This window comes from Carassius auratus, chromosome 19 (assembly GCF_003368295.1).
Source record: "Carassius auratus strain Wakin chromosome 19, ASM336829v1, whole genome shotgun sequence".
In the NCBI taxonomy this organism is placed as follows: Eukaryota; Metazoa; Chordata; class Actinopteri; order Cypriniformes; family Cyprinidae; genus Carassius; species Carassius auratus.
Window position 1 is genome coordinate 19,082,725 of NC_039261.1, and position 11,929 is coordinate 19,094,653.

The window sequence follows — 11,929 nt, forward strand, 5'->3', positions numbered from 1 at the left end:
GAGTGTGTGTGTGTCTGAGTGTGTCTGTGAGAGAGTGTGTGTCTGTGAGTGTGTGTGTGTGTGTCTGAGTGTGTCTGTGAGAGAGTGTGTGTGTTTGAGAGCGTCTGTGTCTGAGTGTGTGTGTCTGTGAGTGTCTGTGAGAGAGTGTGTGTGTCTGAGTGTGTGTGTGTCTGAGTGTGTGTGTCTGTGAGTGTCTGTGAGAGAGTGTGTGTGTCTGAGTGTGTGTGTGTGTGTGTGTGTTTGAGAGCGTCTGTGTCTGAGTGTGTGTGTCTGTGAGTGTCTGTGAGAGAGTGTGTGTGTCTGAGTGTGTGTGTGTGTGTGTGTTTGAGAGCGTCTGTGTCTGAGTGTGTGTGTCTGTGAGTGTGTGTGTGTGTGGTACCTGCTAGTGATCAGTGGTTGGCTGTTGATTGATGACACACACTCGTCCATCAGTGGATGTTTCTCAATGAATGAAAGCACAGAGTCTGGATGATGGGAATAGGGCGTGTGGAAGAACGCTGAACCTTCAGGTGCACATGAACCTGGACTGAACACACACACACCACAGAACTAGTCTTTCTTTAGTCTACTTGTACAGTCATGATCAACTTTTAGTTTTAGTTTATTTAGATTAGTTTGTTTAAATCTGGGCAACTAGCCTGTGTGAGTGTGTGTTTCACCGTGGTTTGGGCACGTGTTCCTCAGGCACCGTTGTCCACACTGAATCACTCTTCTTCTGCTCCTTAAACTTCCCCTTAAACACTTGATCGATGTCATCCAAATAAAACCCGCACACCGCTGAGCCGGGAATGCTGGGACACACAGACACGGACTGATCAAGCATGTGTAGGTTTCATTTGGAATTTTTTTTAACTGTATTTGCATCTCCACAGATTTGAATTGATTTTCATGGTTCTGTTCTTAACTGAGTGTGAATGGGGCGTGAGTGTGCACCTGTTGTTCTGTGTGGTGAAGACCCCGAGCACAGCGGGCCGCTGGTTGATCTGCAGCACACTGGTGAGAGACCGCAGCACGTCCAAGTAGAAGAACGTGTCTCCAGGAACAGAGCAGTCCAGACGTGCCTTCACAAACGACGTCCACTGACCATGCAACACCCTTCTGGAGCCGCCCTCGTCGTTCTTACACACACGTGCCACACGGGAATACACCACCTACAGCACCAGGAGTCAGGACCAGCTGTTGGGATCTCACTGTATAACAGAACTGAGAGTCTAAATCTGTTACCCTCCCAGCGCCGGTGTGCTCCACCGCCGTCTCACTGAAGAACACATACACGTACTGGCCGTACTCCACAGCATGCACGAACTCAGGCTCTGTAGAGACAACAGTACGTCAATGCAATTCCAGCATTTACATTTATTTGAGGTGATCTGAGGAAGCACCTCTGAGCCATTTGGGGTCGTGTCTGACGGTGCGCAGGAGGGGAAGCTCGTCTGTTCCCAAACTCCTGTAGATCAAAGCGTCACTCGCCTGGAAGTCCGCCACTGTGGCCGAATAGAAATGACCACCTGAGACACAAGTTCAATGAAAGAGTCACTCAAACCCGTGTGTTTTTTAGCGTCATTACTGGTGGTGTGTTTCAGCATGTCACCTGCAAACAGTCCTACGCTGGAGTGACCAGACTGGAAGGGACACAGGCCCTGACCCCACAGCTCCTGACCGACCTGCTCCAGCGAACTCAGCTAAACACAGACATCATCAGCGTGAGAAACCCTGCATCAGTGTGAGGCTCAGATCTGTCGCTCACTCACTCTGTAGTTCCTGCAGATCGGCTTCAGAGCGTTCGTTCCACACACAAACAGAGTCTCGTTGTCACGCCGCACAAGAACCTTGATGTAGTTATAGCATTCATCCTGAAAAACAAGGCAAACCAGAGCATTAAAGATTGTTGTCATATTTTGAATGCAATGCTTTATTTTGCAAGAGATGCATTTAGTGTGCAGTTCTTGTGTGAAGAAAACCTGTAAAAACAGTTGGGATGAATGAAAAGCGATCGTAAATGGTCTGAGGAGAGGGAAGTGAATATAAGGAGCTAACATCAGCTGTGTTCCTTCTCATCTCAGACCTGCTCTGATGGAGACACTCACGCTGTTTCTTGCTCGTATGGCACACATCTCCAAGTTTGAAGATCTCCACGTCAGGATCTGAGAACACAGATCACCATGAGCTTTTCACACAAATTCTGTTTGTTATAATGGTTCAACTAAAGGGAAAGATTCAATCAAAAAAAAATCTACAACAACAAAAACATTTATTACCTGAAATCAAAAAATGTATCAATGAAAATTCCACTATGAAATCCATTTAATGGTTTCTTTTATTTATTTTTCTAATGTTTTTTCATTTTCCTGGACTACGTTTTAATCAGTGATTTAATTTTAGTCATCCAATATCATGTATGATTAACTGAAATCATGAAAATTACACAATTTAACAACTTTTAGGGCCCTTGGAAATCCATTTTTTCCTTTAAATTCAGTTTTTTTTATTCATTTTATCAGAATAATTCATAGTCTAGTTAAAGTATAATATTCAAAAAGCATGCCTAATCAACAGTGTGTGTGTGTGTGTGTGTGTGTGTGTGTGTGAGTGATTGTGTGTATGTGTGTGTACACACACTCACACACAAATATCATTTTAACTAATTCATTTTTATTATTAATCCACAGAAATGTTGTTTACCAAATGTATTACAGTAGCAATCACATTAAGGCATGAAATATTGATAATTTAATTAATCTTATGATAAAATCTAATTTAATACAAATGTATCCTTTCAATTGCAGGTTTACTTTTACAATTAAAACATAGATTCAGATTATTTTATTTAATACCATGTCAGCAGTCAAAGCTATTTTTGTATTTCAAAAATACAAATATCATATAAATACAATAAAATAAACAAAACAAAACAAACAAACACAGCAAGTCATATTATATAAGATTTTTTAAGTTAACACATGATAAAAAAATCCAAAACCTTTTCAGGCATAATCTCATTAAATATGTCTTAAAACACAGAAGTTGAGATATTTTGTGTATGATGATTGTTATATGCATACCTGCTGTGGGATGATCTTATGGACTGCAGTAGTGAGATTGACAACATATATATGGTCTCTAAACAGAAGAAAGAGTCACAATGTCTTCTCCTGCGGTCTAATAGCACCAGGTGTCTTTAAAGCCAGTGTTTTGGTGAACAGACTGATCTTGGACTGAATACCTGGCAGCGATGTACAGCATGTGCTGAATCCGGATCATGCGCTGATAGTCCAGACCCAGACGCTCCGAGTCATTATTAAACACCAGACCCTGAAAACTGGGAGACTGCTGGGAATCTGTGGAGCAGAAGAAGCAGAATTAAACCAGCAGGTACAAATGCAAGCAGAATTAAGTGATGCTCTATGTTTATAGGTACAGACAGGATTCAGGGTTATTACAGTTTACAAAATACTGGAGATGTACCGATCGACTCACGTTTTAGATACAATTTCCACTCAAAAAATTGAAAGAAAAATGAATAAAACTATAAAAACAACAACAAAAACTTGAAAGAACAAGACAGCGGAATATCTATAATATATATATATGAATAAACTTAATTACATTAAAATATATGAAAACAAACTATAATAGAATCTCAATTTTGCTAAGATAACACTGGCTGGAATACACTACATGACTTTTAAAATATGAACAGATGGAACATTGTGGTCAAGTTTTGCATTATATGTCTTAAAACCCTATTAATAATAATAATAATAATAATAATAATAATCCTGCAGACGACTGCGGGGACTGAGAACAAGAGCGATTCGATTCGTCTGCTGTCTATATCTTTTGCTGGAAGTCCAACACACCTACTCACTGAGATCCTGTCAGTCATGTGACTCACCCTCCAGACGCTCCACACTGATTGGCTGCAGGTCGATGGGGAAGGGCGTGGCCACAGCGATGGCTGGGAGGAGCCAGGCTAAAGAGACCATCGCCATGACGACAGAGTCCCACCATGCCCTGTCAATCATCTGCACAGGGAAAAAAAAAAGAGATGGATGACATCAATGAGAAGATATTACAAGTTATTGTCAGTTTGAGCACATTATAATCATTATAAGGCTTGGGTTAAGGTAGCCTATCTTCAAAAGTGAAATAATAACATAAAAGGAACTTTCTGTACACATTAATTCCTTTGTTTATCCATTCTATCTGATTATTAGACAGACTTCTATCCGTGTTTGACGATGACAGTAAACGAGGGAGAATGTGAGCTGTGTGCACTACAGAAATATTGGCCATTCAAATGATTCGCGATTCCACTCCAAACTCCCGAACTGATTCAAATGATTCGCGATCCCGCTCCGAACCAGAGTATGTGAGCGGAGTGGAGTGGCAACAATTTCCCCTCCGCGCTCAGAGCATTTAATAATCACTCCGCTCCAGCTCCGCTCCGGGTTCACAATTTCCCTCTCCCACCCCACTCCGCGCTCAGTGATACCAGAAACACCGCTCCGCCTTCGCTCCGTGGCTAAAGTATTTCAGTATGTTTGAAATGTTATGTTCATAACGTAGCCTATATTAAAATAAAAAAATAAAATAACAGGAGAGTTTCAAAGTGGCTTAGGCTATTGTGTGCAAACTTTTTTTTCCTACCACATGCCAAACTAATAACATGGATGTCAGCATTAATATAATTACTGTATTCTGCTGTGCAAATTTTTTTTGTGATGAAAACAACAGTACATTTTTATTTTATCTACAGGTCAATGCATTTCTTACAGATTTCTGCTCATTCAAAATCAGATACAGATGAAGTAACACTGTAAGATTACATTTGTTTAAATGCATTATTGCGAAAGCGATTGCGTGTGAATGTGCTGTAACTGTTTAAATCATGCTTCGACCCGAAAATATTCAGTAAAAGGAACAGACAAACTCCTTGAGAACTAACCTATAACTTCCTGCTTGGCTATTGTCGTCATTGTAACCTTCTGATTTGAGAGATCCATCTGTATCAAGCTATAGTTAAATATGTTTAACGTGAATACTTGCTAAATATGCAGTTATATTACGGGCCGTTGGCATGAATTGTACTCGTGATGGAGCGGTGGTGGAGCGCTGTTGGAGCGAGTGAAAACCACAACGCTCCGACTTTTAAAAAATACGCTCCTCGCTCCTGTCAAAATCACACCGCTCCACTCCACGCTCCGCTCCCACTCCGCTCCGCTCACATACTCTGCTCCGAACTCTCGAACTGATTCAAATGATTCGCGATCCTGCTCCGAACTCCCGAACTAACTTAAATGATTCGCAAACCCCAAACTGACTCAAATGATTCGCGATCCCGCTACAAACTCTCGAACTGATTCAAATGATTCGCGATCCAGAATTATATGAATATGAATTATTCTGAAAAAATGAAAAATGGAAGATATCGGCCCATATATATCGTCGACCACTAGGCAAGGCTAGGCAAGGCAAGTTTATTTATATAGCACATTTCATACACAATGGTAATTCAAAGTGCTTTACATAAAAGAAAGTAAAATAATCATGAAGAAAAATAATAACAAAAACAAAACAAGCAATTTAAAAACTTTTAAAATGATTAAAACATTTACAAACAGTTAGAAAATGATTTTACATAAAAAAATAAAATAAAACAGTGAAAATCTAGTGCAATCTGTTCTAACATTGCACAGGGCTCATTCAATAAATGCACAGCTAAACAGATGAGTTTAGAGTCTAGATTTAAATGTGACTAGTGTTTTAGCACATCTGATCTCTTCTGGAAGCTGATTCCAACTGCGGGCAGCATAGTAACTAAAGGAGGACTCCCCTTGTTTTGTTTGAACCATTGGTATTTCTAACCGACTTGATCCTAGTGATCTGAAATCAATCCTAAATGTAACTGGAAGCCAGTGTAAGGACCTGAGGACTGGTGTGATATGCTCAGATTTTCTGGTTCTAGTCAGAATCCTGGCAGCAGTGTTCTGGATGAGCTGCAGCTGTCTAATGCTCTTTTTGGGAAGAGACCATTACAATAGTCCACCCTGCTTGTGATAAAGGCATGAACTAGTTTCTTCAAGTCTTGACTGGAAACAAAACATCTAAAACACTAGAGTTAAGAAAACATTTTAATAAAAGACACAATTGCAATAACAGATAAAGAGCTAGCATTTTTCATTTCTGTCGAGCTGGATGGAAACATTTGACAAACGAGTGTTTTTGAGCTCCTCTACAGATGCTCAGAGCTCCAGGACATCGACCTTTCTGGTTTACAGAGCAACTTTTGCTAATGCTTCGGGTCAATGTCCTGCTGGACGACAGAAGTCCCAGCGCTCCTGCTATTTACAGCAGGCATTCCTGAAGCATTTACCAATTATATTAAAATTTACATTTTATAGCTTTTTATAGTTTGTATTCAGAAAAAGCTTATCTCTAAACCAAACTGACCAGGAGGAATTAAAACCTGTTTTGTCATGTTTAAAATGCAAAGTTTCTATGACTAAAGTACGTCCTGGTCCAGCTGCCCTGTTTATGTAATTTCATGAACTATACTCACTTTTTGGGTGTGTTTCTCCTGACTGGTGGTCTCTGGCTGATGTAGAGGCTGTTTTGGAAGATTTTCTGAGGGCAGAGGGTCAGACATGAGCACAGGAATAATACATTATTCTCCGTTTCCTCCTGAAACAACCGCAACAGTTTTCCTCCGTCTCTGAGTCGTGTTTCTGTGAAATCTTTGTCTTTATCTGTGAACTGGTTCTGTGCGTCTGACGGTTTAACGGACGCAGTTTGAAAAGATTTTGAAACTCTTGTGGCGTGATTAATAACATTGTGCGCTCGCGTTCAATAGGTAACGTTAGTAGTTTTAAACGTCTATATCCAACAGATTCAGCGCAAACTTAAACAACAACGCAGAAACGTACCTGTATTCCTTCAAAAACCATCTGATTTCATATTTTCTGTGTTTTCTTCAAAACTGAGCGTCAGAGAGCCCCGAGCTCCTGGATAATTCAGAATCAAGGTAATCTGGTTGAGGGAAAGGGGGCGGGGTCAAATATACAAGAGACACGCCTCCCTCATGTGGATATGCGCGTTCAGGCCAATCAGAGACAGCAGGGCGGATTCTTTACTCGCACATCCAATCAAAACAGATGTGGCGGATTGTGGATTTTTTTTTTTTTTAGTAAAAATAGTGGAAGTAATTCACAACACTCTTTAGAAAAAAGGGTTAATTGGGGTTCTATATAGAACCATAGGGTTCTTTACTCAACTCCAAAGAACCTTTTATGCTAAAAAGGTTCTATAAGAAAGAACTTTTGGCAACAAAGGTTCTTTAGGCTATTATTCATTCATATATTACATTATTCTGCAACATTTTGTATTTGTAATTAAATTATTGTTTTAAGTAATATCACATTTTAATTATGAAGATTTTTGGAGAAAAATGGCACTCTTCGTGTGATAGTGATTAACATAAAATGATATAAATATATACATTTTCTAACCCCCATATCTTGAATTTTGTGATCATTCACATGCATTCATAAATGCATTTGAATACACCGAATAATGCAGTGAAAGAACGCACTCAAAATGCACACGCGCACTAGTATGACTTCATCATGTAACTGTACATTAGCCTAGATGCGTGCACTTGTTAGGCATGATTAAATTAGTTAAATTACCCCAAACTGACTCAAATGATTCACGCTCCGAACGCCCGATAGACACCCTACTAGAGATAGAGATAGAGAAAACAGTCTTACCAAATTTTGTACAAGATTAAACTTAGTAGACATATGGAGACACCGCAATTCAACAGAGAGGCAATATACATGTAACAACAATGATTTGTCACGCTGCTCTCGACTTTTGGCTGATCTCTAATGACATGGAGAAAGTCACAGAAGTTAAAATTTGTCCTACTATAATGACAGATCATAGAACAATTTTTCTCAAATTAAATTGGTCACAGCAAAATAAAATAAACAAATTCAATAATTGGAAATTAACAATGCTTTGTTAAATAACAAAAACTTTACAGAATCTATAAAAAAAAACTTATAAAACAACATTGGGAACTAGCAGTTTCTGTAGATGAATACGGGAAACAATGGGAATTCCTCAAATATGAAATCAGAAAATATGCCATTAGTTTCAGCAAGGACTTAACTAAAAAAAAAGAGCAAGAATAGAATTGTTAATCAAAGGTATCTCAGACATCATTCTAAATTCAACAGATAATGAACAATCTTTGCAGTTAGACTGCTTTCAAACAGAATTGGATGAAATTTATAAGGAAAAAGCTAAAGGGGCATTCATACAATCAAGACTAAAATGGATTGAAGGAGAGAAAAACAGCAAATATTTTTTTGGCATTGAAAAAAGAAATATGGAAAGAAGTTTGCTAACTAAACTAAAAGTATAGGAAGTTCCATAACAGAAGATTATAATACTATATCCAAGTTTGTTTCCGTATATTATGCTAATCTTCACAAGATGGACATGTACTGAGTCATCTGTTATTTTTAATTCACTTGTTGATGTCAAGAAAACAAGGACCACCTTCAGAGAGGAATGTGATGAATTATTATCTATCGAGGAAATAAAATGGGGAATAAAACATCTTAAACTCAACAAATCACCTGGAAATGATGGCCTTACAGGGGAATTTTACCAAGCATTTTTTGAAGAAACATCCAAATTTCTTTTGGCAGTATATAATGAAGCCTTGAGTGATGAAGAATAACCCCATTCCATGAAGCAAGGACTAATAACGTTAGTCCCAAAACCTGAGTTCTCAAAAGTATCAGGATTAAAACTAAACGTTAAAAAATTTGAAATTCGCCCCTAAATAACAGCAGCCAATCTGAATTATGTTATATCCCACTCAAAAACACTATAACTTATCTTGGTATTAAAATATCGAGAAATCATAGAGAAACTCTGGACCTAAATATGCTCCCGGTGACTCAGACCATCAAAACCAAGTTTAATTGTTGGTCTGCCAGAGATCTATCCACATATAGCTGAGTTCTGTTAAGTAAGGCAGAAGGGATGTCAAGAGCAGCTTATATTCTCTCATCTCTAGATGTTCCAAAATCCACTTGTTCCCAATTAGATCAAATTCTTTTCAAATTTATATGGAAGAATAAGCCTGACAAGGTTAAAAGGTCTGTTCTTTCAAACCCTCTGGCTGAAGGTGGTCTGAATGTACTGACATTCACGTCATTTAACCAAATTATAAAAATCAACTGGATTAAAAGATTCCTAAAATGTCCAAACAGTATGTGGAATATTATTCCAAACAGCTTATTTGAAACTATTGGTGGTCTTAACTTTCTATTGATATGTCCTTTTTCGGTAGGAAAACTGCCTGTGAAATTAAGCAATTTCCATAAACAAACCTTGTTATGTTGGAATCTTATCTTTAAACACAATTTCTCCCCTCACAACTGTATTCTGTGGAACAATGCATATATACTACAAAAAAACAAAACACTCTTTCTGAATAATTGGTTTATAAGTAATCTGTATACAGTAAACAATCTGCTAAATACAAAAAAATAATTTTATTCTTGCGAGCACTTCATGGAAAAATATGGTATTGATACATCTCAAGAAGAATTTGAAATGGTGATTAAATCTATTCCTGTTAGTCTTGTTTCTTTAGCGCAGAGCATAGAGACAGATACTTCTCTATCTGTAACAGTCGATTCTCCTACTATTTCTGGCATTCCACTAACAGATAAGAGATGTAACAATACTTTTATTAGAAACATACTTGATCCTGCCAGTACTCCTATATGTAAACACCGATGGACTTTACTGGACAAGAAATTATGGAACATGATCTTCCTGCTACCTCACCAGTATATTATTGTAAATAAAATCAAATAAGTTTTATTCAAAATTGTTCACAGATATTACCCTTCAAAAGCAAACATCTGTACTTTTTTTCCAACTGTGTGTAACTTTTGTACATTCTGTGGCTGTGAAGGAGAAACCATTGAGCATGTTTTTGTTGATTGTCCCCCTGTAGCTTCCTTTTGGTCCCATTTACAAAGATTTATTTCCCAAAAGATAAAAAATAATATTTCTCTAAGTAAATTTGAAATACCTCTTATAGTCACTGAGCCAAATTTATCAGCCAATGAAAAATATGTAATTAACTTATTTATTATTTTAGCTAAATATTATCCGCACAAAATGATTTGGCAAAGAAGAAAACCCTCCTTTTACTATTTCAGAATTACAGACCTTAAAAAATATTGGAACAGCGTTGAAAATAAAAAAAAGAACAACAAATTAAACAAAACAATCAAATTATTTCGGATCTTTTCCTGTCTCTTATTTTGTTCACCTTGTTAAGATCAGATTTATGTAGCTGTATATTGATTCAATTCTGTTTACGTCTTAAAATTGTACTTTGACAAAATGTTAATAAAATTTATAAAAAATAAAAATAAATAAAAAAACTCCCGAACTGACTCAAATGATTCGCGAACCAGCTATGAACTCCCAAACTGATTCTAATGATTCTCAACTACTCTAAATCATAGCAACTACTTTAAAACACCCCAGCAACCACATAGCAACTACTTTAGAACACCCCAGCAACCGCATAACAACTACTTTAGAACACCCCAGCAACCACATAGCAACTACTCAGAACAACCCAGCAACCGCATAGAAACTACTTTAGAACAACCCAGCAACCGCATAGCAACTACTTTAGAACACCCCAGCAACCGCATAGCAACTACTTTAGAACACCCCAGCAACCGCATAACAACTACTTTAGAACACCCCAGCAACCACATAGCAACTACTCAGAACACCCCAGCAACCCCATAGCAACTACTCAGAACAACCCAGCAACCACATAGCAACTACTCAGAACAACCCAGCAACCGCATAGAAACTACTTTAGAACACCCCAGCAACCGCATAGCAACTACTCAGAACACCCAGCAACCACATAGCAACTACTCAGAACACCCCAGCAACCACATAACATTTGTTTTAGAACACCCAGCAACAGCATAGCAACTATTCAGAACACCCAGCAACCACATAGCAACTACTCAGAACACCCCAGCAACCATATAGCAACTACTTTAGAACACCCCAGCAACCGCATAGCAACTACTTTAGAACACCCCAACAACCGCATAACAACTACTTTAGAACACCCCAGCAACCACATAGCAACTACTCAGAACACCCCAGCAACCCCATAGCAACTACTCAGAACAACCCAGCAACCACATAGCAACTACTCAGAACAACCCAGCAACCGCATAGAAACTACTTTAGAACACCCCAGCAACCGCATAGCAACTACTCAGAACACCCAGCAACCACATAGCAACTACTCAGAACACCCCAGCAACCACATAACATTTGTTTTAGAACACCCAGCAACAGCATAGCAACTATTCAGAACACCCAGCAACCACATAGCAACTACTCAGAACACCCCAGCAACCATATAGCAACTACTTTAGAACACCCCAGCAACCGCATAGCAACTACTTTAGAACACCCCAACAACCGCATAACAACTACTTTAGAACACCCCAGCAACCACATAGCAACTACTCAGAACACCCCAGCAACCATATAGCAACTACTTTAGAACACCCCAGCAACCGCATAGCAACTACTTTAGAACACCCCAACAACCGCATAACAACTACTTTAGAACACCCCAGCAACCGCATAGCAACTACTTTCAACAACCTGGCAACCATTCATTAAATTGAACAAATTACGTTCCAGATCACTTCAATCTGAATTCAGTTCTGTTTGTTAAGTGTGAATCAGGAAGAATGACTGAGATACAGACTGATCAGATCATGTGATCCAGAGAGACTCAGATGAAAACAGTCTGCTGTGACTTTCGACTGCAAACTGAGAGCTT

General features: G+C 38.6%; 1 protein-coding gene across 1 annotated transcript in view; it reads right to left on the minus strand.

Moving 5' to 3' along the window:
* LOC113119708 (semaphorin-6D-like) overlaps nucleotides 1–7,062 on the minus strand; it is a gene marked incomplete at its 3' end in the record, with an annotated part of 20,431 nt that extends 13,369 nt beyond the window's left edge. Inside the window, exons 1-13 of the mRNA XM_026289324.1 lie at nucleotides 6,927–7,062; nucleotides 6,563–6,627; nucleotides 3,896–4,025; nucleotides 3,224–3,338; nucleotides 3,063–3,120; nucleotides 2,088–2,144; nucleotides 1,752–1,853; nucleotides 1,592–1,682; nucleotides 1,383–1,508; nucleotides 1,225–1,313; nucleotides 934–1,151; nucleotides 660–791; nucleotides 381–526 (exon numbers count right to left, since the gene is read on the minus strand). Coding sequence (XP_026145109.1) covers nucleotides 381–526; nucleotides 660–791; nucleotides 934–1,151; nucleotides 1,225–1,313; nucleotides 1,383–1,508; nucleotides 1,592–1,682; nucleotides 1,752–1,853; nucleotides 2,088–2,144; nucleotides 3,063–3,120; nucleotides 3,224–3,338; nucleotides 3,896–4,025 — 1,264 coding nt within the window. The remainder of the gene's footprint in view (nucleotides 1–380; nucleotides 527–659; nucleotides 792–933; nucleotides 1,152–1,224; nucleotides 1,314–1,382; nucleotides 1,509–1,591; nucleotides 1,683–1,751; nucleotides 1,854–2,087; nucleotides 2,145–3,062; nucleotides 3,121–3,223; nucleotides 3,339–3,895; nucleotides 4,026–6,562; nucleotides 6,628–6,926) is intronic.
* Nucleotides 7,063–11,929: the final 4,867 nt, after the last annotated feature.